General features: G+C 41.1%; 1 protein-coding gene across 3 annotated transcripts; it reads right to left on the reverse strand.

The window, feature by feature from the left end:
• Window positions 1–504: 504 nt before the first annotated feature.
• nt5c2a (5'-nucleotidase, cytosolic IIa) lies at window positions 505–26,914 on the reverse strand. Of its 3 annotated transcripts, none has more exons than XM_034682471.1 (18): window positions 26,795–26,914; window positions 24,210–24,334; window positions 15,579–15,652; window positions 14,560–14,677; window positions 14,363–14,458; window positions 13,653–13,744; window positions 12,856–12,913; window positions 11,152–11,245; window positions 11,002–11,055; window positions 10,828–10,911; window positions 10,597–10,638; window positions 9,174–9,281; window positions 9,009–9,075; window positions 6,607–6,777; window positions 6,331–6,382; window positions 4,996–5,056; window positions 4,113–4,289; window positions 505–4,025 (listed from the first exon to the last, which is right to left on the reverse strand). In XM_034682471.1, exons 2-18 carry the CDS (start codon window positions 24,311–24,313, stop codon window positions 3,774–3,776), a joined length of 1,704 nt encoding a protein of 567 aa, XP_034538362.1. In that variant the 5' UTR covers window positions 24,314–24,334; window positions 26,795–26,914; the 3' UTR covers window positions 505–3,773. The 3 variants fall into 3 exon arrangements, with proteins under 3 accessions (XP_034538362.1, XP_034538363.1, XP_034538364.1); XM_034682472.1 differs by lacking the exon at window positions 26,795–26,914 and adding an exon at window positions 26,552–26,771; XM_034682473.1 differs by lacking the exon at window positions 26,795–26,914 and adding an exon at window positions 26,616–26,729.
• Between the last annotated feature and the right edge of the window lie 589 nt (window positions 26,915–27,503).

Below are 27,503 nucleotides of genomic sequence, written 5' to 3' on the forward strand. Positions count from 1 at the left end.
TCAGGTAGAGAACCATTAAAAAGTCCATTTTGCATGATATGTCACCTTTAAAAGTAATCAGTCAAATTTTAAAATCAATTCTAAAACATACAGGGAGCCAGTGCAAGGAAGTTAAAACCGGAGAGATGTGGTGATATTTTTTGGTTAAAACCCTGGCAGCTGAGTTCTGTACAGTCTGGAGATGAATGAGGGATTTGTTGTGCAGGCTGTTAAAAAGACTGTTACAGTAGTCCAGGCGTCAGGAGATAAAAGCATGTAAAATTAAAATTAATAAAAGGTGGTAAAAACAAGACTGTACAAGCTTTGTAGTGTGATGTTCGAAGGTCAAAGTGCTGTCAAATCAGACGCCAAGATTCTTTGCAGCATCAGGTTTGATGGTATTCACCATTTGACCAGCAGTAACCGCTCGATCACATCCTCTGATGAAAGCAGGGTCAGATACAGTTCCCTGATAACTTCAGTGTTTAAGAGTAACTATACAGAAAAAATGACTCGACACAACAATAACGGATCAGAAGATTTATTACAAACATAAAACAATAACTACAAACAGTTTCATCACTTCAAAATAAAGGCAACAGTTTAATTTATTACTGAAAAAAGCAGCTGAAGCACATGCAGTGGTACGGAGGCCCAACGTGGACATGCATCCATGACCTTTTTTACTCTGCTTTACTTTGAAGAGTTAATTCAGAGTTTTTTTAAGATCCTGATTTATTTATGTGGTTTGATTCATCTTAACTCTCCATAAAAATGTAAGTGGGATCATTTTCTGGGGATCTAGAAAACAAAACAATTTAAATGTTTGTTTAGACTTCTGATCATCTGATGTTGAGATCTCAGGAGACACGTCTGTAAATAAAATGTGTGGACGCATGTCTACACGGGGCTTCCATACTTTATCTATTCCAGTTAAATTAAAACATTCATTTGGTTCACTTCACACTCCAACACGTTTGATTATCACATCAAAGTAAGTTTCCATTAAAAGCAGCATGCTCTATGAATCTCTCTGAAGAGATCTGGATACGAAACTATCACAAATGTACATCCTGAGTCCTTTTTGAGTCCACACAGAAACATGGCCCTCTCTGAGACATGTGTTTCAACAGCAGCACAGAAACACTCATTGCTCCCATACTCAACGACATAAACGTCTGAAGGTGCATCAAGTCAAACAACAGCACGTCTCCATAATACAAAAATAAGGGGAGCTCCAACACGACTACAGGAGGAGGCAGCATCAGCAGCTTTAATCTCTTTGTGTGTACAAATATAACACCTCAACTTATCAGTCAGAAACAAGGCTCCATCAGCCTGCTGTGGATCAGAGCTCCACTTCATCAATACTGTTTGGCACTTAGACGGACTGTGATCTCAGCAAACAGGTCCTCCTGGTTTATCACAGGTCCTTTAAAATCAAGGCAGTAACATCGATACAGAAAAATCAAAGAACCGTTCTTAAATACTCCTCATCATCATCAGGTCTGCAGTCTCTGGGATGAAGCAGTAACAGCATGTGAACAGCAGACAGACAGACTGCAGAGTTCAGTAGCAGGTCACTGCTGTGTGGACGACCTCTGACAGCAGGACAACAACACATGCTTAAAGAATTACTACAGTACAAATGATTGAAGAAAGTAAAGTGTTTAAGGAAGTTATCAAAACTTAATTGAGAGATCTCTCAACATTAAGACTCATCCAGTTATGACCGTTTATCACTTTTGAAATAGGACTTAAGTTTGACCCAACGAAGACGCTTCACTATAAATTAAATGTAACTTAAATGTGACTTCAGTCTGTTTAATGAAAATTAAAAAACTATGAAAGTGATTCAAACATTCACTTAACATGATCTTAACCGACTCAGCACAAAACAAGTCGACAAAGAAAATATGACTAAAAACAAAGTTTGGACTCTGTTAGCATCACGTGTCCTCGTTTCAACCATAGACTGTATATATAATGGACAGAGTCGCTCTGCTTTTTCCCATTGTACGGTTGTGAAGCCAAAATATCTCGTTCCAGAGCGCTGACATCTTGTAAATTTTCTGCAGCCAGAGTCTGCGCAGTAGGGAATTTGTGTGTTTCCACAGTAACAAGGTCCGCCCTACAGCGTACCGTCCCGAGGTCCTACGGAGTTTCTCTCTACAGCAGCTGTCAATCAAAGTAAGCCGGATGTAAAACCCTGTTTTTTAACCTTTAATAACTTCAGAAAAAAGAGACCTTGAACACAAAACAGTCAAATAATAACTACATATCACCACAGCATACGGATATGAGAAACATTCGTACCACGTGTATTTATTTTTTTGAGTTTGACTGCAGCCTCATTCAAATGAATGGGGGAGACAGAGTTTTTGCAGCCAGCCACCAGGGGGAGCAGTTTTTGTGGCGGCCTCACTTTGAGCCGAGCAGTGTCGTCACTGATATCTTCACTAACTTAGAATGTTTCTTGATGCTTCCATGCATTCGTCCTCACATGAACACAGTTCAGCCCTCTTGTAACAAACACACATTAAACAGGTTTTGCCGAAGTGCTAAAAACTGCAGTTCATCAAGGATCCACTTGAGGCTGACTCCGGAAGTACCAGAAACCACATACACACCAATTAAAAAAAGCTGATCTTTACAGCGAAAAAACAGAGTGTAGTCTGGATAGCTCATTTCTCTATCGGCACACACTGTACGGGGGTGAATTTTTTCTAACGCGGTAATTTCGAAGATATTGAGATTATGAGTTTTCCATTATGAGAGGCACAGCTGACTTGATTGACAGGCGGGAACACTGTAGCTGTTGGCTAGGAGGCTCAAAGCCTGCCTCTTTACCTCACACTCGCTAGACAGCAGTTATGTTGAGGTCAACATTTCCAATATGGCTTCAGAACAGCGCTTCAGAAACCGATTGGTGACATCACGGATACTACGTCCATTATTTATACAGTCTATGGTTTATACTCAGACTGTAACACTAACTGTCTCACTGAGCTCGAGACCTGCTGTGACTTTAATATCAATCTCAATGTTGGAGGTAACATCCTACATCTGATTCTGAGGATTATGAGAGATGTGGTCCGGTTTTAGATCACGGTGAGGGGATGTTAGTAGAGCTGACAGGAAGTTATTTGATGAAAGACTTCCTGTTGACGTTAGATCAGCACAGGATAATTACTAGCTCTCTGCTGAAGTGGAAATAACAAGAGTCCAGTTCCAGCAGCTCCTTTAAATACAGAAACCAAAGTTATTGTCTTCAAGTAAAACTCAACCCTCCCTTTAGTTATTTAGTTCTCACAGAATTATTTCCATAAAACCTCAGAGAAGAAGAAATCTCATCTCTCTTTTTTCGGCCATTTTTCTTTTGTAGTGGAAAATAAATCACACTTCAAAAAATGGTCCCAAAAAAGGCAAAGTATTTGAGAGATGTTGCTCAGCAGGTGAAGGGGGTCACTTCTTAAAGCTAGGTGGAGCTATGGGTGACATTATTGAAAGCAGCATGGCAGTGAAAGGGTTAAATGTGAGAAAGAGAGAGAGAGAGCATCTTCAATCAGCTTTTTACATTTCACCACCCCCAAATACTCCAGATTACTTTTATCTGAGGACGGTTACAGTTATCAGCGACAAGACCACTTCAAACCTTCAGTCAGTCTTGTTCAAAACCGGGTCAAAGGTCAGGAGACACAGGGTACCGGTTCTCCTGATCATAACGATGACAAACAGAGGAACAGGTCAGCAAGAGGATCTGAACAGCAGCTTCTACAGCCCTGTGATTACATCTATTCCTCCTCCTCCTCCTCCTCCTCTTCTTCCTCCTCCTCATCGTCATCCTCATCATGGCAGTGGGTGATCTCCTGTGGAGCCTGAGGGAAGAAGTGGGGGGGCTGGATCTCGCTGATGGACCGGGTGAGCTGGTGCCGTTTGCACTCGATCTCCTTGAGGTCGAGATCGTGACGGTTTCGCGTGGCCAGCGGCGACTCGTTGTCGATGATGTTGACGTGCGTGTGCTCCACCGTCGACTCATGAGGCATCTGAGGAAGAACATGTTTGAGATAACTGAGAACTGTTATGACACCAAAACCAGAGGCTGTGTGATCTGGAGTAAAAGTGAACCTCACCAGGACGTGAGCCGCTCTGAACAGGTAGCTGAACGGGTAGTACAGCAGGTTGATGAAGGAGGCGGCGTACAGGTCAGCGTAACGCATCACCTGAGAGGCAAACAGCGTCTGTCGGGATCCACTGCGGAACAGACTTCCTGTCATGCCATAGCACATGTCCATGTCATGGGTCACTTTCTGGAGGGGACGAAGAGAGACATTTCATTTACATGTTCTTTATTTATTCTCATCGTTTCCCCTGATTAATTCATGTTTCTCAGAAAATCAGATATCAACATTACTGTTTCTACATCTAACACATCTTTTCTGATTACCCAGCTCTCTTACTGATCTTCTGGCTTTTTAAGATGCTTCATTCTGATTGGTCAAAACCCCTTGACGATGGTTATTAACTTTCACTAACTTGAGCAACACCAGAGACAAACTGATCACACGTCATGTCAAATCAATCCACAGAAAAGAGTTCAGACACATTTAGCTTCTGCTTGTTGACACCATAGACCGTAAGGTGAGGTAACACCGTTAGCTTCCGTTAGCATCAAAACAATGTGGTTAAAACGTTAGCTACCTTTAGCATGCTAAAGGGTCAGGCTACAGACGTTTTCATATTGGATCCTGTCCATCAATATGATGAAGGAGTGGAGCAGGTGAGAGAAACTTTAGGTTAGTGATCTCTACAAAGAAAGTTAAACCATGTTTTACCCACGTGTTTGCATCTTAAGTTAGTAGCCGGGTAATAAGCGTTGGGGTCTTGTCTCACCCTGTCAGGATTCTATTTCCCATAACTACCGCTAACTATACATTATCCCTTCTTTAACTCTCTGATTTTAAGGTTTTGTGAAGGAGACGTTTGGAGGTTTGTGTGTGTCAGAGGAAGTTGTACCTTAATCCGTCTCTGCAGTGAGCTGATGTCCGGCCTCTCATTGCTGCTGCTGTCCAGATGCCTGAGGACAGAACACACCGGTGTACAGTGATCTGAGGGACCGTGTCTATTAAAAGTTTCCTTTCAGCTGCTGGAGGTTATTCAAGGCCTTCAGGGAAAGATCATATAACTTGCTGCAAACGTTTACATTTCTGTGTCTCAAAACAACAACTCATCATACAGCTGAGGGGTCACTTTAATAACAGGGTACATAGAATCCACAATAAAAGTGTATGAACCCCCAAAACTTTAAAGATTTAAAGACTAGGCTTCAAACTTTCCTTTTTGATAAAGCTTATAGTTAGAGCTGGCTCGGGCTTGGACCAGCTCTTAGTTATGCTGCTATAAGCTTAGACTGACACACTGGGATCCTTTCTCTCTCTCCTCTGTCTTCCTGTCTCTTACTTTAACTCTTCCTGTCCCATTAAAGTTCCTAACCATAGACCTTTCTGGAGTCCCTGAGCTCCCTTGTCTCGTAAGTTCCTCTGGATCTCTGCTGCTGTGGACGTGTCAGACTCCAGCTGCTACAACTACTACTATCCGTCTCACCACTATCCTCTCTCTCTCTCTTCATCTCCCTCTACCCCTCTCTCCAACACGGTCTCAGCAGATGTGTGTCTAACATGAGTCTGGTCCTGCTGGAGGTTTCTGCCTGTTAAAGGAAGTTTGTCCTTGCCACTGTAACTTGCTAAATGCTGCAAAGTGCTCTGCTCATGGTGGGTTAAGATGAGATCAGACTGAGTCCTGTCTGTAAGATGGGACTGGATCTGATCCTGTCTTGATGTTGGGTCTTTGTTAATAATAGAACATAGTGTACGGTCTAGACCTGCTCTGTTTGAAGAGAGTCTGAGGAGAACATTTGTTGTGATTTGGTGCTATATAGATAAATATTGATTGATTGAAGACATAAAGTATCTGACACAGAAATCAAAGTGCTTGTAATTAAGTGAAGGTTAGAGAGCACATAATGTTTGCTGAAGCAGGTGAAGAGGACGTGAGGGGGAGCAGTGTTTGAAGTAGCTCTCTCTGCCTCTGTGCTCATACTTGTCACCCATGTCAACAACAGCAGACTTTAAATAACTGCTGGAAACACAGCTCCCACAGGCAACCCTCTGGCACTGCATACCTCTGACCTCACAGTCATAACCTTTCAAGCTATTTATTGTACAGTGTTGACCTTAATGACTGCTGACCGACACTTTCAGTATGATGAACCCATAACAGTTCATTCTTCTCCACTAATGTTTATGTCCCTCCAAACAGAACTTTTAAAAGACCACAACAAACATCACTCACTTGTAAAGCTCTGCAAGGAAGCAGTCCAGAGACTGAAGCTCCTCAAATATGGCTGAAAAACAACAACTGGTGTTAAGACTGAGTGTTTGGTTGCACCTTGTTGAATATGAACGTGTAGACATCAGATGAAAACTGAAGCCCTGAAACATTTAGTGTCATGCATGTTAATCTAAACAATGATAAACTCATGTTACAGACTGATTCTATCTCATTTAAACAGTGGGCTGAAAACCTATGTGTCTATGAGAGTGTGTGTTTGTGTGTGTCTGGTCTCACAGCTCTTGTCAGTCCACACATGCAGCTCCTGGGCCAGCTCAGGAATCACTAGAAAGGTCCTCCAGCCCTGACGCTTCTTGGATTTGAGAATATCCCCAAAAATATGGTCTCCTATGTAGACGATGTCTTTTCCTTTAGCGCCCAGCAGGTCACAAACAATGTCTGAAGAACCTGAGAGCACACATTTACAATCCAGCTTTTAATCTGTGGGGACTTTATTTCACAGTATCCAAACCTTTAGAGAAAGGGGAGTCGTGAATGTCTGTGGTAGTCAGTTTAGGACCATAACATGGGAGCACATAGCAGCACACAGAGGATCACATGTCATGTTGTGGTAACTAAAGCTGACCACGCTTCAAGTTTAACGAGTGTTTGGAGAAGTCAGCACATCATGTCTGCACGGCGTTCATGGAGAGAATCATTATTAGGGCCCAAGCACCGCTGGTGGTGAAGGCCCTATTGTAACCCTAGAGATTGTTCTTTCTTCCGCCACTTCAAACGCATTTTTGGACCCCTGAACGTGAATGAAAGCGCGGATATTTTTGCACACTCATCGGGTCTGGTGAAAATTGTAAGTTATTATAGGTCTCGCAAAAAAAATCTCAGTAGCAACCCCTAGAGGTAAAAAAAACACCCTATGCATAGAGTTTTTTTGAGCTTCATGCTTGAAAATCAATACGCATATTCATGGCATCAGGACGCACAATAAAGTCTCTTGCACCCATATCCGAAACTCAACAGGAAGAGCGCCACCTAGCATACTTTTGCTAATTTCTCCAAGGGCTTTTCTCCGATTCAGTCCAAACTAGGCACATTCTATAGTAAACCCATTGACGATTAATACAAAGTAAAGGCAAAATGGATTTTTGTGACTTTAAATTGCACTTAGTCTCACCTCATCCAACACACTCATCAGTCCTGGGGAAATTGCGACATTTTATGGGTTTCGCAAAATAAATTGAAAAAATGTGCTCACTAGCGCCCCCTACAGTTTTCAAAAACCCTCCCCATAGAGGTTATTTTGAGCTTCATGCTTGAAAATCAATCCGCATAGGAGCTTTTCTCCGATTCAGTCCAAACCAAGGGCAACCTATAGTAGACACCTTGACGATTAAAAACTGTTCAAAGAATTCCGTTCAGACTAAAATTGTGGGCGTGACGGACTGTCAAGTTTGGAGGTTTTCTTGGCAATCTGCCAAAAACTTGGAACATTTGCACCACCTAAGGCTGCATATACTCTCAGATCTTGCTTTCACATCATGTGGTGTCAAATATCAGGCGGCTGTTTACATGTGGCGGTGGCTCGCGTAGGGGGCGGCTGCAGGTGTGCGAGGGCCTGTTCATCGCCGCTTGAGGCTTTAATGTTTCAGTTTGACTCTCTTACTGATGTTACGGTTGTGTAAGATGCTTGATTCTGATTGGTCAAAACCCCCTGACAATGGTTATTAACTTTGACTAAATGAGCAACTCCAGAGACAAACTGATCTCACATCATGTCAAATCAATCCACAAAAAAAAGAGTTCAGACACATTTAGCTTCTGCTTGTTGACACCATAGACTGTAGGGTGAGGTAAAACCGTTAGCTTCAGTTAGCATCAAAACAATGTGGCTTCGGTTAGCATGCTAAATCGGCAGGCTACAGACATTTTCATATTGGATCCTGTCCAGCAATATTATCATGGAGTGGAGCAGGTGAGAGAAACTTTAGGTTAGTGATCTCTACAAAGAAACTTAAACCATGAGCGGTGGTGATGATAGCAGCAGGGTTCAAAGTTGTGACCTTTGCAGATCTCAGATAATGTGACATGATTGTGTTTCAACCAAGCGGCAACCTCCGGTCTCAAAACATGAAGCCCATGCAGAAAGTGTTAAAAACTGCAGTTCATCAAGCGTCCACTAGAGGCTTGCTGCAGAAACACCACATACACCCATTCAAAGAAGACGATCTTTACAGCAGAAATAAACATGTTCACAGTCTGGATAGCTCATTTCTTGATGGGCACACACTGTACAGGGGGGAATTTTTTTCTAATTGCGCAATTTCAAGATATTAAGATTAAAAGTTTTGACTTCAGCATTACCAATATGGCTCCCGCTGACGATCGGCATCAAATACAGCACTTCAGAAACAGATGGATGACATCACGGATACTACGTCCATTATTTATACAGTCCATGGTTCACTCTGATTTAGATCTGTGCCCGACTTCTGGGCTTCAAACCATGTGAGGTGAATCCCTTACTAAAATGCCACATTACGGAGGAAAGAGAAATTTAACGCACATGCAATGAGCAAATATCACATAGAGGCAGATATGTGAGGCTTGTGGTGTGGGAATATTTAAATGACCAAAGTAAACCAATGAGAGAACATGCAGGGTTCAGACGGCTCCTTGTTTACCTCCAGAGTAGATGATACCCCTCTGGAGAGGTCCAGTGTACGTGCCGATCTTCAACCGACCTGTGGTCTAAAAGAGAAAAAAGTCTGAGTCACAAAATTACAAACAAATCTTAAACTGTGAATAAAGAGAAGGGCCTTTTGTTCACACACAGGCTTCACACTCACAGTGTCGACCTGCCGCAGCACCGTTCCCTCTCCGAAGAACAAGGGCTTGCGTGCATCCACCAGAATCAGGTCAAAGTAGGACTGCCATGGTCGATGAGGGGAACCCGGCTTCAAGAAACACACACACAAATCTTCATTAATGATTTCAACAGTATTCAAAGAGCTCCTTTTTATAGTAACATCCCTAGTCTTTATCTTTATTCTGTATCTTTCCATTATTCACACTTCATCAGTTATTTTGTACTGGCTCCTTATGCAGCCTCTTAGTTCAGGCTCTGAGGCCCACCTTCTTCTCATAAGACAACTTCTTAGAAATCTACTGAGGGACAACAGCAGCAGCCACATGCTTGTTGAAACTAGAAACTGCAGGAGTATTCCTAAGTGGCGCAGGCATACTGGATACACTCGGTGTGTTAGTGAGCTCTGAGCAGAAGGCAGTATAAAATCTGCAAAGGCTTGACTTCTGTTGGTTGCAATAATGGAAGAAACATTGGAAGCCTAGTAATCAGTGCAGCTGGAAGCCAGAGCTTTTTAAGCAACAGGGATTGTTTTGTCTTGTTTTACTTATGTCTCAGCAGGATGCAGAAAAACTCCTCCATGCATTTATCTTTAGCAGACTAGACTACTGTAACGGGGTCTTTACAGGACCCCCTAAAAAGTCCATCAGACGGCTGCAGCTCATACAGAATGCTGCTGCTCGAGTCCTAACAAGGACCAACAAAGTAGACCACGTCACTCCAGTTCTTAGATCCCTACACTGGCTTCCTGTCTGTCAGAGAATAGACTTTAAAATCCTGCTGATGGTTTATAAAGCACTGAATGGTTTAGGCCCAAAATACATTGCTGATCTGCTGCTACTGTATGAACCATCTGGACCTCTGAGGTCATCAGGTACTGGTCTGCTTTCAGTCCCTAGAGTCAGAAGGAAACATGGTGAAGCAGCGTTTAGTCATTATGCACCACATATCTGGAACACACTCCCTGAAAGCTGTAGGTCTGCTCCAACTCTCAACTCTTTTAAATCAAAGACTAAGACCTTTTTATTTGACACTGTCTTCCTATCTTAGATTATTTTAACCCACTTTAAATTAAAATTTTAATGTAATTTTTAATATATTTCTAATTTTCCTTTTCTTTTCCATGTTTTTATTATATTAGTCGTTTTAATTGTGCTCTTTTGTGCCTGTCTAAATGTTTCCAATGCTTTTAATGTTTTAATACAAAGCACATTGAGTTGCCCTCGTGTATGAAATGTGTTATACAAATAAAGCTTACAGACCACCAATGTGGACTCATCTTTTGTCTAATACATTCTTCTTCTTCTTACTTAACGTCATGTTCTAAATGCATCTCTTTATAATGGGATACTTGTGTCTTAATTCAGATTAATGAAATCCTTATAATACAGAAATGTTGGTGTTACCTTTGGGCCGTGAGAAAAGTCGAACAGGTAGGTCATAATTTTCTGTAAGAACACAGGAGAGTATTGTTTAATAGACGAAGAACGCAGCACTCAAAGACACTTGAAATGACACCATGTAATAGAAATCTACATATCAGAATATATCTGTGTATAAACCTAAAAATTAATAGAAGACAGTAGATTCTGGTTTAGTCAAAGCATCCTGAGGATGTCTGTGAACTCTTATCTCACCTCTGTGTATTTGTAATCACTGTTGGTGGCCAGAAATACTTTGGCTACTTCGTTCATGCGACTGAGCAGGAGAGGAAGCTTTGGCTGGATGGAGAGAAAACAGAGAGTGAGGAGTCAGCCTGGTATTGAGTAAGCCCATGCATGAGCTGAAGCCCTGAAAGGACTGTTACTTACATCCTTAACCACATACTTCTCCAGGTTTTCCACTGTTTTCTCCTTTAGTGAGCCCTGTGTGTGGAGGAAATCAAATGTTGAACTAAGCCCTGGTTGGACTGTTACAGCTGCATGAAAACAGGTTGAATATGTGAAAGCCAAAGAGTGTACCCTGAAATGAACCCAGTCCACGCCATCTCGGACGTCCTGGAACATGCTCTTATAGGACATGAAGAGATCGCCGTCTTTGAAGCCGCTCTCACAACTACGGAGAGAGTGAGATCTGGTTAACTGTGGAGTCAGCGCTACAATGACCTCTGAGGGTCAAACATGACAAGAGCTCAGGATGTAACATAGAGCTGCATCAAGATCATCATCAGGATCACTGAACATGTACTGAAACTCTTTAAGTGCAACTTGCAGGTTATCATTTTTACAACATTAATACATAACTGTCTAAAAATAGCTGCTGAGAAAGTTAATAACTTTTTATTATCTGACTCTCGCTGATTTTCTGGCTGTTTAAGATGCTTGATTCTGATTGGTCAAAACCCCTTGACAACGGTTATTAACTTTCACTAACATAAGAACACCAGAGACAAACTGATCACACGTCATGTTGGAAATAAGTTCAGACACATTTAGCTTCTGCTTGTTGACACCATAGACTGTAAGGTGAGGTAAAACCGTTGCTGCGTCACATCCAGGTGTCTGCTTTAAGTAAACTCCAGAAGCTGCTGTAGAGTCTAAAACTTTGAAATCATTCTCCTACTCGTTGATTCACTGAGGCCTCTAACCTGCAAGTTACACTTTAACATGATGATGATCAATAGACAATGAGGCAAACCAGGGGAAACTGCCCCTCCAATTAAACCCAGAGGGCAGTACCACAGACTCAGGCTGGGGGAGGTGATGGAGGGAATCTATGGCTGTTTTCGAAACGGCCTGCTACATACTGCCTAGAAATGTAGTATACAGTAGGTACTGCCTACTGCATACTGCGTTTGAATTTAGTCTGTAGTCTGACTGTTCTGTTGGATCTGGTCTGCAGGATCACTCAGGTGTCAGGTGTCAGGTGTCGCTGGATTTCCGATTTCAGAAAGCGGAAGTAAACAAAGCTAAGCTGATAGATAAACTTCTTCTTTAGCATCACTTATGATTTAAAAAGTTAAGAAGTGGTTTATATGAAATTTAATCATTTCACAGCACATAAAAACTGAGTTCCCCCTTGTCAAAAAAGAAGAGAAAAGAAAAAGCGGAACCAGAGCTGTGCATTGTGGGAAACAGTCCATGAAGGAGACTGGTCTGATGCAGACTGTGAAATTTCCCGAATCAGTAGACATCAGGGTAGTTTTGGCATACTGCAGATTTTGCTCTTGTTCACATACTACATACTGAATTTAGACAAAATCAGTACGTACTGCTAGTATAGTAGGAGGTTTGAAAACAGCCTATCTCGCAGTGCAGGTGTTGCAGCCAATGGGCACATGGTGCTGGACTCACTTGCAGCCCATCAGGTAATCAGAGCAGAGGTTACTGAAGGAGCTCCTCCACAGCCTGGGGAGAACTATCAGCAGGAGCTCATGCAAACAATGGTATGTCTAATAACGACCAGCAACTGGACTGTGGTAAAGCCCCTCTCTGATTATGGACCTATGTTGAAGACCATGAACAGGAAGAATCCTTGGTAGAAGTTTGACCTCCCTCCCTTCTCCCTCACAGTTATAATAAATCTGTCCTGGGCTTTCTGTTTTATTGTGAGTTTTTTTTATGTTATTCCCCCTGGGTTGCCACAACAGGGTCTGATGAAGGCTGTCTGACATAACTCATACCAGGTTCACCTTCATCAGGCAGCAGTTAGTCAGTGTGCAGTACCTTGTGTATCTGGAGCAGTTACTGAAGAAGTCGACCAGGCAAGCAAAGAGGTATGTTTCTGAGGAGGAAGAAACCAGAGACTGACTTTAGACAGAAGTATGGATAGACATGGATTCAATATGACTAATAACAGTGTAGAGAAAGACATGTATGAGTACAATTCACCACTTTAGGTACTTAAACTGTTTGTTATGTCATGTAGAGGTAAAATACTCTTCTTTTTGAAGTGATTTTCTGCCGTCATTTGATGAGAGAGTTAACAAGAGACAGAAACACTGAGAGGAGAGCACGGGGGTGACCAGGTTAGACTTTAACCCACAGATGCTACAATGAGGACCCTCAACCACATATGAACTGATATGTTTAAGGGGGAGGTCCCATTTGAGTCTTAAAAATGAAAATCTACATCTTTCACATAGGTCTACATTTTAAAACACTCAGGGAATCCAGAATAAAGAAGACACATGGAGTTGTTTGTTTTCTTTAGGGAGGATTATTGACACCTCTAACGTTAAGGTTAAGGTTAAGGTTAAGGTTGAGGTTAAGGTTATGTTCGAGACTTCTGAAAACCATGTAAAAGAGAGAATTCTGTTTTTGTTTATTAATCTGAATATTTCTGATTTGATCACAGAAATAATCAATGATGGATTCCTGAAGCCTGGTGGCACACAGGGTTCATCATGCTACTGGTTCACTCTGATAACATTACCACCTTATTCTGATGTATTCATGATAACACAGTGCAGTTACATTTTTCTAAAGTAACAGACTATTCATGTATTCAGCTGTGTTCTTACCAGGCAGGTTGAAGAGTGTGTTGAGAATGTAGAAGCGGTCTGTGTCTCCACGTTGAATAAATTTGTTAGGGTACATCTCTCTGATGTCAGGCCTGTGCAGAGTGAGAAGAGGAGGGAACAGGAGGGTAACAAGGGATGAAAAAGGAGTGACCAGGAGGCTTGAGTTATGCTACACCTAAGGTCAGGTCAAATAATCCCCATAAATTACACCCTGTGTCTTTTCCTTTTCTTTAAAGCAGATGGGAAACGTCACGGCAGGAAAGGTTAAGAAGGAGTTAGAAAAAGACAATCATGACGTTTGGAGAATCTGCTTGCCCGGGTCGTTTCCTTCAGTTACGAAACTTCTTTAACCATGTATTACCATCGCACATCTATTAGCTCCTTCATCCAGCCCCTCAGCTCCAATTGGTCCAAAAACAAATCCATGCAGAACTGTTGAACCTCACATATACTTTGTGTTTGTAGAGGTGAAACTGAAATCAGCATTCAATCACATTAAAACTAAGTTGGAGAGAATATTATACTCTCTACCTGCCTAACATAAGCATATCAGCAAGGTGACTTTAGCATTTAGCTCAAAAGTAAAGCCTCTATGTCTGTTGAGAGTCTTGTTTATGAAAAAATGTAAGATTCTGATGTGGGTGGAGTGGATCAAGGATCAATCAGGGTGCTAAGTCCTCTATATTGTTAGTGTTAGATGTGGATCTCACCCTCTCAAGAAGATGAATCCGTGCACACACACCAGGATGTTCCCGTAGGCGTCCACCTTGAGCAGGTTTCCATACATCGTGTCAAACACCAGACCTCTGAGGAGGATGGAGAGAGATGAAGAGGCAGAAACGTGTCCCTCTGGTGTTACAATATGAACTTAAACTGAACTCAGTGAGTCACAGCTTTGTAAACCGACCTGGTGGGGAAGGAGGGGTCATAGACAAAGTTGAGCAGCTCTTGAGGATATCCAATGGACACCAGACGCTCCACCGTCAGGTCGAAGCCCAGAGACTCGTACTCAGGAGATTTATACACTAGAGAGACGGACAGGAACACAAGCAGATACAGAAAACAGAAATAAGTCTTTATCTTAAAGAGCTCATAGTGCCCTATTACCCCTCTAGAACACTACGCTCCCAACATGCTGGCCTGCTCATCATACCTAAAGTCTCTAAAAGTAGTATGGGAGGTAGAACCTTCAGTTATCAGGCCCCTCTCCTTTGGAATCATCTACCAGTCAGGGTCCGGGAGGCAGACACCCTCTCTACTTTTAAGAGTAGGCTTCAAACTTTCCTTTTTGATAAAGCTTATAGTTAGAGCTGGATCAGGCTTGGACCAGCTCTTAGTTATGCTGCTATAGGCTTAAACTGACACACTGGGATCCTGTCTTTTCCTCTCTTCCCTCTCTCTGTCTGTCTCTTACTTTAACTCTCCCTGTCCCATTAAAGTCACTAACCATAGACCTTTCTGGAGTCCCTGAACTCCCTTGTCTCGTAGGTTCCTCTGGATCTCTGCTGCTGTGGACGTGCCAGACTCCAGCTGCTACTACTATCCGTCTCACCACTATCCTCTCTCTCTCTCTTCATCTCCCTCTATCCCTCTCTCCAACACGGTCTCAGCAGATGTGTGTCTAACATGAGTCTGGTCCTGCTGGAGGTTTCTGCCTGTTAAAGGAAGTTTGTCCTTGCCACTGTAACTTGCTAAATGCTGCAAAGTGCTCTGCTCATGGTGGATTAAGATGAGATCAGACTGAGTCCTGTCTGTAAGATGGGACTGGATCTGATCCTGTCTTGATGTTGGGTCTTTGTTAATAATAGAACATAGAGTACGGTCTAGACCTGCTCTGTTTGGATAGAGTCTGAGGAGAACATTTGTTGGGATTTGGTGCTATATAATGTATGATGCTCCTGTATGTATTGATCAGACTACACTTACCTGCCAGAGTGTAATCCATATCAAAACCGAAGCACTTGATCTTCTCCATGGCCAAGCTTCTGTTCACAAACACTCTGCAGGGGGAGAACAATGCATGATCAGACTAACTGAAGCACTGCTTAGACGTCTTTGTAACACACACTTCTAATTCACAGTGGATCATCCACAAACCACTCAGATGGTTTATTTTTCTGGTCTCTTTTTTCAGGTTTTAGCGGATCAGAGCTAAAGCTACATCACAGAACTAACAATACAGTCTACAATTTGATTAAACTTTCCAATCACAACACCAACAAACATGCAGACCTGCTGGTTACTTATACAGGGAGAACTGGGTTTGAAGAACACTGCCTTAGCCTTCTGTTTGATGATCGTTTATTCATATTTAACCACTTCCTTTAGTCTGACAAGAGTTTCACAATAGAGTCTAAACTTAGTGTTACTGAAAATCCTAAAGTTTCATATGGGGACCTGCAAGTTAGTCCATAATCAAAAGAACTTTTAGCTGCAATAAATCAACAAATAATTCAAAATTAGCTCCTACTCCAATCTACAGATATGTAGGGTTGCAAAGGGGTGGAAAGTTTCTGGTAAATTTCCATGGGAAGTTAAGCTGAGGAATTTTGGAAATATTCCAAATTGGAATTTATGGGAGTTTATGGGAATTAATGGGAATTATGGGAATTCATGGTCATTTATGGGAATTTTTGGGGAATTTATGGGGATTGAGGGTAATTTAATGGAAAGGTATCATATCCAAGCATAAATATTTGTTTTGTTATAAGCAGACATCCATCCAAAATAATACAATTAAAACAGATTTATTTGTAAGTAGAACTTTATCAAGTGTTAAATATTTTATTGGACAATCAATTCTTTCATTGAAGAACAAAAACATGAAGGTTGAGTTAAATATTACTCATCCCCCCGACCCAACCCATTCAAAAATTAACAAAAATGCAATCCCAACAAAGTCCTATTCAAAATGTTAAATAAAAAGTGCATGTAGGGGGCGTGGTCTGCAGTAAGCAGTGTGCTATGTGCATGTGATTGAGGAATAGCATAGATATTCAACTGCACGTGCATGAAATCTGGTTGTTTCAGTCAGGATTATGCTAAAATAAATTTTCCCCAACTTTATTTAAGTTCCCTATTAAGAGCCAACCTTCAATTTAGTCAATTCCTGGTTTATTCCCATGGAAAGTCTCCAACTTTGCAACCCTACAGATATGATATCCTTCTTTCATATGAATGCATGACTCACGGTGATACATTTAATACTTTACTTTTGGTACTTGAAATAGTTTCTGGGTCATACTTATATATTTTTACTGAGTAACAGTTTCATTGCAGGACTTTTGCTTGTAAAGGAGTATTTTAACACTGCAGAGGTACAATCTTATCAGTGTTGATTGTTCTATCAGAGCGTTATTAACTCACTGGTAACAATAAACACGTCAAAGTTTAAAGGGAAACCAAAGGAGGTGAGTAAAGTTGAGATTGTCCTTCCTTTAACAGCTAATAATGTAACATATTAAAGGAACTAAGAGTCCATAGATTTTCCTTGGAGCCCTGAGACTGGTGCTCCATATTTCATTACATCGTTGATTGCCCATTTACAGAAATACAGATTATACACCCGTAACATATAATCTGTGACTCTGCTCAGACTGCACACTGGTCAGATGGGGTGAGAGGTGAAATCAGATCGACTTTAACAGATGAGGATTAAAAGAAAGATGGAGGAACAAGAGCAAGCTCACACTTTAATGAATCACAATGAGCACCACCTGCTGTCCCCAAAGGGAGAGACCCAGCTCACAGTCAGTGTCAGTGTGAATGGAGAGAGAGCTGGATGGGCAATCAATCCACCAGGACATCAAACTGAAGACTCACTGAGTCAGTACTCACGCTTTATTTCAACAACAAAAGGACGGCGTACCTCATTGCTGGATGGTTTTGAGCCAGATCCCTTGGCAAGCTTTGTAATAGAGAATACATGTAGTATTACCACTGTTAGGGGTGTGAGGTCCACAATGCTGTACGGCTCTGTTAGACTGCCTCAGTGAGAGAATCAGAGATCTACAGGACTCTGTGCTAACATCAGAGAGACCTGCTTCAATCACCGTACATCTAGATTATCATTATCAGAGTTTCACACACAAAACAGAGACACAGTGGACATTTGAAAACATCTGACACACTTCATGGGACCAGAATTTTATAACATATTCTATCTAAATGTTTCTTCATACATGTAATTCTGTTTTCTGTTTTTAACTTGACCTGAGGATTAGTTGTTTTTGTCAACGATGATAAATGTGTGCTTTTATTTGAAACAAAGGGAGGTGAGGAGAACAGTTTCACCAAGTTACTGAGTTTGACAAGTCTTTCAACAGTCTCCACTCAAAGCAGCTTTTGTTCTGGATTTTTTCACCATTATAGCAATTTATTACCCGTCCTTCTTACTGATCTTCCAGTAAAATTCGTCAAAGTATATGAATGAAACATTATCATTATCATTATATCAGCTTTCACTTCCGGGGCGATGTTTTCTTAGTTTTTGCTGAGATTGGTAAAATAACTGTCAAGAAGTTTGATCGTTATCTCTCTTAGTGCACAGATTTTAAAAAAAGCTAGGAGACGATTGATCCTCAGAGGCCACTGAGCACAGGACTCATCTGTAGTCTTAGTTTCATATCAGCTCATTTTTTTTTTTTTCCTAAAGAATTGGTTAAAGTCTCTCTTTAGGTGTTCTGCTTCTAAAGGTTTCTGTCTCACACTGACTCCAGCTCTCTCTCCTTCTAAAGTCCTGAAATGCAAGTGAGAAAAGAATGACACTGGTCATACACTTCCAGTCAAAAGTTTGGAAACACCTTCTCATTCAAGGGTTTGTATTTATTGTAATGATTGCAAACACTGTAGATTAATACTGAAGACATCACAACTATGAAAGAACATATATTGAATTATTGAATGAACAAAAAAGTGTTAAACAAAGCAGAATCTGTTTTATATTTTAGATTCTGTAAAGTAGCCCCCTTTTTCCTTCATGACAGCTTTGCACACTCTTGGTATTCTCTCAGTCTGCTTCATGAAGTGGTCTCCTGGAATGGTTTCTAATGAACATGAGTCTTGTCAAGAGTTCATTTGTAGAATGACTTGCCTTCTTAATGTGTTTGAGACCATCAGTTGTGTTGTTCAGAGGTAGGGTTAGTACACAATGGATAGCCCTATTTGACTACTGTTGTAATCCAGGTTATGGCAAAACCAGATTATTTCATAGTTTTGATGTCATCAGTATTAATCTACAATGTTGAAAATAATTAAAATAAATGAAAACCATTGAATGAGAAGGTGTGTCTAAACTTTTGACTGGTTGTGTACATGCTGTATAATGTTCACTGTTTTCTCCTCTCTGACCATGACTTCAGAAAAGTCAAAGAAAAGTTTTAGCCTGGATTAACTTTGAAAGTTCCTTTACTCTCTGACAGGGTAACATAGGGAATGATTTGTCAGGCGAAGTGCATGTTTTCTATTATAGGGGTTACAGTAATCAGCAACAAGTGCAAACATAGCAGTTATAAATCATGTTCACTGCAATGAGTCAACCTGTTTTATACAAAATGTCTCACAACTACTCTTGTTAATAAGAAGCTAAAAGATCAGATCATGGGTTTGTCAGTTTAAATAACGTAGCCAAAATAGAAACACAACGGAGAGCACTTCAAATTTGTAAATAAAAGAATATAGGAATAGCTACACCTCTTTTCTCCATGTTTTGAACATCTTAAAGTAAAGTTCTTCTTTTCTTTGGTTCTTTTCTTTCTTCTTAATTTAATCTCCAGATTGTTTTTCTCACTTGCCCCTCAGAGCCGGATTCTGCTGCTGTCAGTAAACTGTTTCAGAGTTAGCACACAGTTGACCTCAAGCCTCCACATGACAGGAAGTAAGAGTTCTGTTTCTCAATGCTGCAGCAGTTTCACTGAAGACAAACTGTTTCATCAACACAGTGAAGATAGATGCTGGATGTACTGTCTCAAATCAGTCCTCACTGTGAGTCAAACATCCACTGACTCCTCGGTGCAGGAAACTCTTTCATCGTGTGTTCTCAAAATGAAATTTGGATCAGTGATCTTTTTATCAAAGTGCTGTAAGAGGAACACGGATGTATTGACAGTAACTTACATGAAGATGCCAATCTTAAATAATAACAGAAACAACAGTATCACACATAACAGACACAGCAACATATAAAAATAAGACTTCAGTGAGCTGGAATGAGCTGACCACAAGGACTATGTTTACACTGTGTGTGTCGTATCAGGCCGGTGAGCGATACACTGACTTTATGTGGAGCTTTACTTTAAGACTGTCCCTGTCAGGATTTATGCTAGCTGGTATTTACCTGCTTTTAGCTGCTTTCATGTGCAGTTGTCCGGCATTTAGAGATATCATGGCCCAAAATGTCTGGCAGTAAAAAAATCAACTCTAAATAACCATATTGTTCATAATTTAAGATGGGGTTTTCCCTTTAACCCATTTAGACCGGATGCAACCATAGACTGTAAAAAATAGTAGTATCCGTGACGTCACCCATCTGTTTCTGAAGAGCTGTTTTGAGACCAATCGGCTGCGGCAGCCATATTGCTTCTGTGGAGCCAGTGTGACGTAAAGAGGCGGGCTTTGAGCCTCCTAGCCAACAGCTGCAGTGTTCCCACAGGCAGCTGTGCCTCTCATTGGAAGACTGGTAATCTCAATATCTTCGAAATTGCCAAATTAGAAAAAAATTCACCCCCCTCACAGTGAGAGGACGTCGAGAAATTAGCTATTCAGACTCCACTCATCTTTTGAACCAGGCTGTAAACATGTTTATTAATGCTGCAAAGATCGTCTTTTCCCCATTCATGTGTATGTGACTTCCGGTACTTCCGGAGCCAGCCTCAAGCGGATCCTTGATGAACTGCAGCTTTTAACACTTCCGCATTGACTCATATTTTTAGACCAGAGGTTGCCGCTTGGATGCAACGTATACGCGTATTTACCTTTAAGGCCGGATGCGACATATACGCGGTTATGGGTTATCCCTTTAAGACCGGATGCAATGTGTAGGTCATTTCAGACGGTGTCATCATTTTCAAGAGATGTGACTAATGAAAGGCATATGACGGGGATGATGTGCATGTTTTGGTATTTTTTTTTAAGACACGTGACTAATAAAATGCGCTGTGATTCGCTGAAATACCATGGGAGGAATGACGTGCATGTTTTGGGAATTTTTTTTCAAAGTCATGTGACCAATGAAATGCGCTTGCAGGAAAAAATATTTTGTAATCATTTTAATTTATATTTTTAATATTTTTGTTGTTTGATGATTTTTTAAATTTTTTTAAAGTAATGATGTTCCAATTAAAGCCCAATTTCTAAACTATTAAATGGTTTTCATTTCATGTTTCTATCTGCTCCAGAGGCTCAGATATAAAGGTTTTAGTGAAATTTGACAACTCAGATTTTTTTCCAGAAAATCTTCAGGTTGTCAGAGGTTGTGTACAATTTATGCTTAGGTCTTTAAAGGCGTTTTTAGCAGGCGTTTTAGGTCTTAATGGGTTGTTAAAAAGTGGACTAGTCTTATATTCAGAGTCTACTTTTACATACCAACGTTCGTTCATGACCGTGCCGTGAAGCAGCAGATTTTTTTGGTGTCACCCAAACGCCACACATCACTTTTACTGATTGACAGTGACACTGAGAAAACAGTCGGACTTGAACGCTCAAAAACATCAGGAGAACGCTTCAACACTGATGACGGACGCGTGAAGATTTGTATAACCATATAGCTCTTACTTTGACACGTTTACAGAAGGTTATGATCATATGCTTTATGAAGAGTTTAATCAAGTTTAGCCTCCCAGCATGATGAGATATGGATATCAAATCATACTCGGTGATGGCCACCTCCCAAAACACTTAAAGGGGACTGATGGCGTGTACGTGAATTACTCCCTTCAGCGCAGTGTGCAGAGGACATTACCAAACATTCACCCGTTAGTTGCACGCAGAATTCAGTGAGGAGTCCGGTGCAGAGGGGTGCGGAGGACAACGGACAGATATGGCAGGTCACGACTGTAGGTCCTGGACTAGAGGAGGCTTAGATTAGAGTGAAAGTGCCAGGCTCACAAACTTCATTGCTTATTAGATCATGAAGCGCTCTATAATGTCCATGTGAATATTAACTGGATTATGCAAACTGCACTTTAAAGCTGCTGTGAGGAACTTTTAGCTTGTATCGATTCTGGCGCCCCCTTGTGGACAAAGTGATACCTCTTATCTCTTGTCCTCTACATGCAAAATAAGTGTCTTCAGACAATAGCCTTATCTGTTGTCTTTGAACATTTAGATGAATCGCACAATGTGATTATTTGCAATGAAAACAGGCAAAAAAGGGTGTTTCTAAAGCGAGATGTCAATCATCTGTTCTGACACCTACCCCCTCAGAGCAGTTTCAGGCATTAAAATGACAAAAGAGAAGGTATCAGTGTTGTTGTAGATGGTCTTGTTTGCTTTTGGGGGGCATAAATAGGCATCAGTATCAGGTTCAGTCTGTTTTTCAGCCAGTTCAAAACTCCTCATAGTGCCTTTAAGAAAAGAAAGTCCAGGCGTACTGGTTCGTTGCGCTACGGAAGCACTACACATAAAGCCTCTCTCCCTCCCTCTATTTCTCAATGCAGCAGCTTTGAACCGACGCGCTGTCCCCCGGTGCTTGATCATATTATTTATTAATTCATTAATTTCAAATGTTAGTGTTTTCAGTGTTGTATTGCTGGTAGATGTAAGTTATTAAGCAGATAGGGCTTTCAGAGCGTATGTCCGACAGTTGTACTTAAGGGCCGGGATTCAAACTGGCCGACGTAAAATAAGTCTACTGTAAACTCTGGTCCCTGTATGAGGATGTTTGTTTGAAGCACAGTGAAGTGGTTGCCCGCTTACAAACAAGGAAAGGAAGAGATGAAAACAGATCCATGGGACAAAGCCATGCTGAAAAAAATGTGTTTTCAATCACTGGTTGTAGTTTTAGCTTTGAGATGACACGTCTAATCAAATGGACGAACCATTGTTGATCAAATAAACTTGTACTAACCAGTGTTTTTATTATTTGGTGACAATTTTATTTCATTAAAACTAATTTAAAAATGTGTTGAAGGTCTGGAGAAATCTAATCAAAGGCACTATTGTGTGTTTTCATTCATTCATTGCTGAATTCATGAATGACTGACCGAGATTACTCATTTATCCGTAAACAAAGCCTGAAAGTTATTTCCCAATCTGAAAGCATTTTTCCCTCAGGTACTTAGCGTCTGAACTCAAGCACTATAATGCATGAGTTCAGACACTAGACATCTGATAGACACTGCAGCTTCAAGCATGTTTACACCATAGACTGTAGAAATAATGGACATAGTATGACGTCACCCATCTGTTCCTGAAGCGCTGTTTTGAGGCCAATCGTCGGCGGGAGCCATATTGGAGTAATTGGACATGTTGAACTCAACCTAACTTCTGTCCAGTTAGTGTGAGGTAAAGAGGCGGGCTTTGAGCCTCCTTGCCAACAGTTACAGTGTTCCTGCCTGTCAATCAAGTCAGCTGTGCCTCTCATAATGGAAAACACATAATCTTAATATCTGTGAAATTGCAGCGTTATGAAAAAATTCTCCTCGTACAGTGTGTGCTGATCGAGACATGAGCTATCTAGAGCAGGGGTTCCCAAACTATTCAGCCCGTGACCCCCAAAATATAGGTGCCAAAGACTCAAGACCCCCACTGTCCCTCAAAGTGATTTAAAGTGACTTCATTTAGCTGGTCTGCAGAAAATGACCCTACCTACTGTATATGAGCATGTGTCTGTGTTTCCTGTGCTGTTATGAATGAACCTGCTGCTACTGATGCTTCTGATAATTAACTGTTCACTAACCCTAAACTTAGGAGTCATCTGGAGAAAAGAAAGGCAGAAAACTCATTAATTTTATATTTTCAAGGTTTTATTTCAAGTTTCGCTAATTTGGCTAATATTTTTGTGGGTATTTTTTACTTTAATGGGTAAAATTAACTTTTTTAGATGACTTTTAAAAAAATAATTCTGGAAGACATCTCACGACCCCCCATTTGTGTGTCGCGACCCCCCAGGGGTCCCGACCCACTCTTTGGGAACCCCTGATCTAGACAACACTTGTTTTTTCAACCAAGCTGTAAACATGTTTATTTCTGCTGTAAAGATCGGTTTCTTTGAATTGGTGTGTATGTGGTTTGCAATCATTCTGGAGCCAGCCTCAAGTGGACACTTAATGAACTGCAGTTTTCAATACTTCAGCATTGGCTTCAACTCTCACGGCCGGAAGTTGCCGCTTCTTATACACACTTTAAGCTGCAGTGTTGATTTTAAAAGCCGGGAACTTGTCTGTGGTCATATTTTAAACATAGATTATTTTCTGATGCGGTGCTCATTTACACCGAACAGATCCCTGTCCCACACACACCAGAAACAGGTTAACGGACTACAACACGAGTCTGATCTGCCGCTAACTTCAGGTCAGAATCAGGCCCGGTCCAGTCCGTTAGCTGCAGTCTGACACCTACCTATGGTGAGCTTCACGGCGGTACTTCTTCATGGCCACGCCATCCAATTGGTTAGCGGGAAGGTCAGCATAGTTCTGCAGACGGTCACTCCAAGAGGTCGTCATCTTTAACCGTTCAAAGTGTTTCTGGGGACAGAGAGGGAATACTTTTTAACACTGTTGTTTTAAGTAGAGACAGATTTCTGCCACGTCTAATCACACAGGGTGAGATGATATGATGATATACTGACCCAAACATATGATTAGTTACATAAACATTAATATCAAACTGTTAAAAAAAGAATACATTATAGTAAAAGTCTAAGAAGATAAAAAATGTAGTCTGATATTGGTTTAGTACCATGTTAATAAAGATATATCACATGAGAGAGGGTGATACTGAATATCGCTGCTGTGGTGCGTTCAAGTCCGCATCATGATATTCAGCACAACATCACGACTTGACAGTGACACTGATTTTATACAACAGTTACACAAGCAGCCTCAAGTATCGAGAAATATTACCCAGCTTTCTTCTAGCTGTGTAAGATGCTCGATTCTGATTGGTCAAAACGCCTTAACGACAGTTATTAACTTTCACTAACATGATCAACACCAGAGACAAAGTGATCACACATCATGTCAAATCAATCCACTGAAAACAGTTCAGACACATTTAGCTTCTGCTTGTTGACACCATAGACTGTAAGGTGAGGTAAATCCATAGACTGCATAAATAATGGACGCAGTATCCGTGATCTGATTCTGAAGCCAATCTTCGGCGGGTGCCATATTGGAAATGCTGAACTCAACATAACTTAGCTTAGGGATGTACATTTTAAGTATTTTCCGTGATCGATTTTTGGAAATGTTAACGATCAATTATCGATTAATCAATAAAAAAAAAAAAAACATTGTTATTCTTACGTCAAAAACAAGGCCAAATACGTTGTTTTCCCCCGTAAATTATATTAAATTATACGGATGTGAGAAACATTTGTACGACGTGTATTTATATTTTAAAGTTTGACTGACGGATTTTTTGACCGACACTGCAGCCAGCCACCAGGGGGCAGACACTCTGCTGAAAGCTTCACCTCCAGCCAGGCAAGCTCAACCCCTGCTACCAACCAAGCGGCAACCTCCGGTCTAAAAATATGAGTCAATGCGGAAGTGTTAGAAGCTGCAGTTCTTCGAGGATCCGCTTGAGGCTGGCTCCGGAAGTACCGGAAGTCACATACACATGAATGGGGAAAAGACGATCTTTGCAGCAGAAATGAACATGTTTACAGCCTGGTACAAAAGATGAGTGTAGTCTGAATAGCTAATTTCTCGATGTCCTCTCACTGTGAGGGGGGTGAATTTTTTTCTAATTCGGCAATTTCGAAGATATTGAGATTACTAGTCTTCCAATGAGAGGCACAGCTGCCTGCAGGAACACTGCAGCTGTTGGCTAGGAGGCTCAAAGCCCGCCTCGTTACGTCACACTGGCTCGACAGAAGCAATATGGCTGCCGCAGCCGATTAGTCTCAAAACAGCTCTTCAGAAACAGATGGGTGACGTCACAGATACTACGTCCAAATTTTTTACAGCCTATGCTACCAACAGGAGCTTTAAATAGGCAAAACTTGTAATCTAAATATCTTCTGAACTGTCGCGTTACAAAAAAAATCTGCCCCCATACAGTGTGTGCTGATGGAGAAATGAGCTATCCAGACCACTCGTCTTTTGAACCAGGCTGTAAACATGTTTATTTCTGCTGTAAAGATTGTCTTCTTTGAATGGGTGTGTATGTAGTTTCCTGTGTTTCTGCAGCCAGCCTCAAGTGGACACTCGATGAACTGCAGTTCATAACACTTTCGCATTGGCTTCAACTCTCGCGGCCGGAAGTTGCAGCTTGGGTAAAACCGTTAGTTTCGGTTAGCATTTTAAGCTAGTCATAATAATAACAGAGGTCCCATAACTACCTGCTAACCATACATTACCTCTTAATTAATAACCAACTTTTTTTGGGCGTAACTAATTGAACTATTTCACCCCTGCTACTTTGTTTGTGTCCATAAATACAGCAGACCACCGTGTTTCCATGTATCCCCCTCTGTTTGTTAAATCAACAATCAGTGAAATCAGTCTGTGGTGTGGTGATACACACAGGCCTGGAGTTATTGATATCATATATGTCCACACTCATCATGCCTGTGTTTCAGTCCAGGGTCAGTAACTGTTTTATAAAGAGCTGTGTCAACAAGTCAGACTGTAAACACAGTTTGGTACAGACACGAACACTGAGGCTATGCTAAAGTTAGCTCTGTATCCTGTATCTAAACTTCTGAAGCTGTTAGCTAAAATTAGCCGCTAACTTACAGACACGTTCAGTGTGTGTGGATGTATCTGAGACAGCTGGGACCTGAACCAGCTGTTCCCTCACCCTGAGGCTGGAACATCAGACTGTGAGGAGGGACTTCTTTATCAAACATTAGAGGACAAACTGACTGCTAACTGTGGTGTGCTCTCTATCTCACTATAAACACGAACCACTGAGGACGATCAAAGTACACACACACTGTCAAAAACAAACAAAAACAACAACAACAACAACACACTCACCACTGCTCCTCGACCCTCTCCTTTTCCTCCTTCTTCTTCTTCCTCTTCTTCTTCTCTCTCTTCTTCTTCCTCGAGGTAACTACAGTCAGTGTCCTAAATGTGACAGTGCTGCCCCCCTTTGGATGTAGATTATTGAAGCCCCTGTAAATAACCAACCTCCTTCAAAACCATGTGTCCTTTTCTTTAATAATCACACCTGTGTATTGATTTATTTAATTACACTCTTTCTTTTCCTCTCTGATGTTAACAGTTTATTGATCATCCTTTATTCCAGTCTGTCTCATTTGTGCTTCTCCTGAGCAGTGGTGGACAAAGTACACGTCTTCATTACTTAAGTCAAAGTATAGATCCTCCTGGTCAAACATTCCTCCAATACAAGTGAAAGTTGTTCAGTGAAATCATTACTTGAGTTAAAGTCCTGGAGTTCTTCCTTTTAAAAATACTGAAGTATTCAAAGTAATTCTTAAAAAAATCTAAAAACATTGTATTTTCACAATACATAAATGCAGTCAAGAATACATAGGAGTACATTCAGTTACATTATGATTATTTAGAAACCATTACTTTAAATATCTAAAAACTAAACCATGGAATAAAAACAGACACTAAGTTACTCCAAGCACAGACACCTTAGTTTGAAATGTTCATCTGGAATGAAACAAACGTTACGTAGCTCAACACGCTCTCTCAGGTTGGACTGTGAATGTGT

The sequence above is a fragment of the Notolabrus celidotus genome, chromosome 4 (assembly GCF_009762535.1).
Source record: "Notolabrus celidotus isolate fNotCel1 chromosome 4, fNotCel1.pri, whole genome shotgun sequence".
Classification (NCBI taxonomy): Eukaryota; Metazoa; Chordata; class Actinopteri; order Labriformes; family Labridae; genus Notolabrus; species Notolabrus celidotus.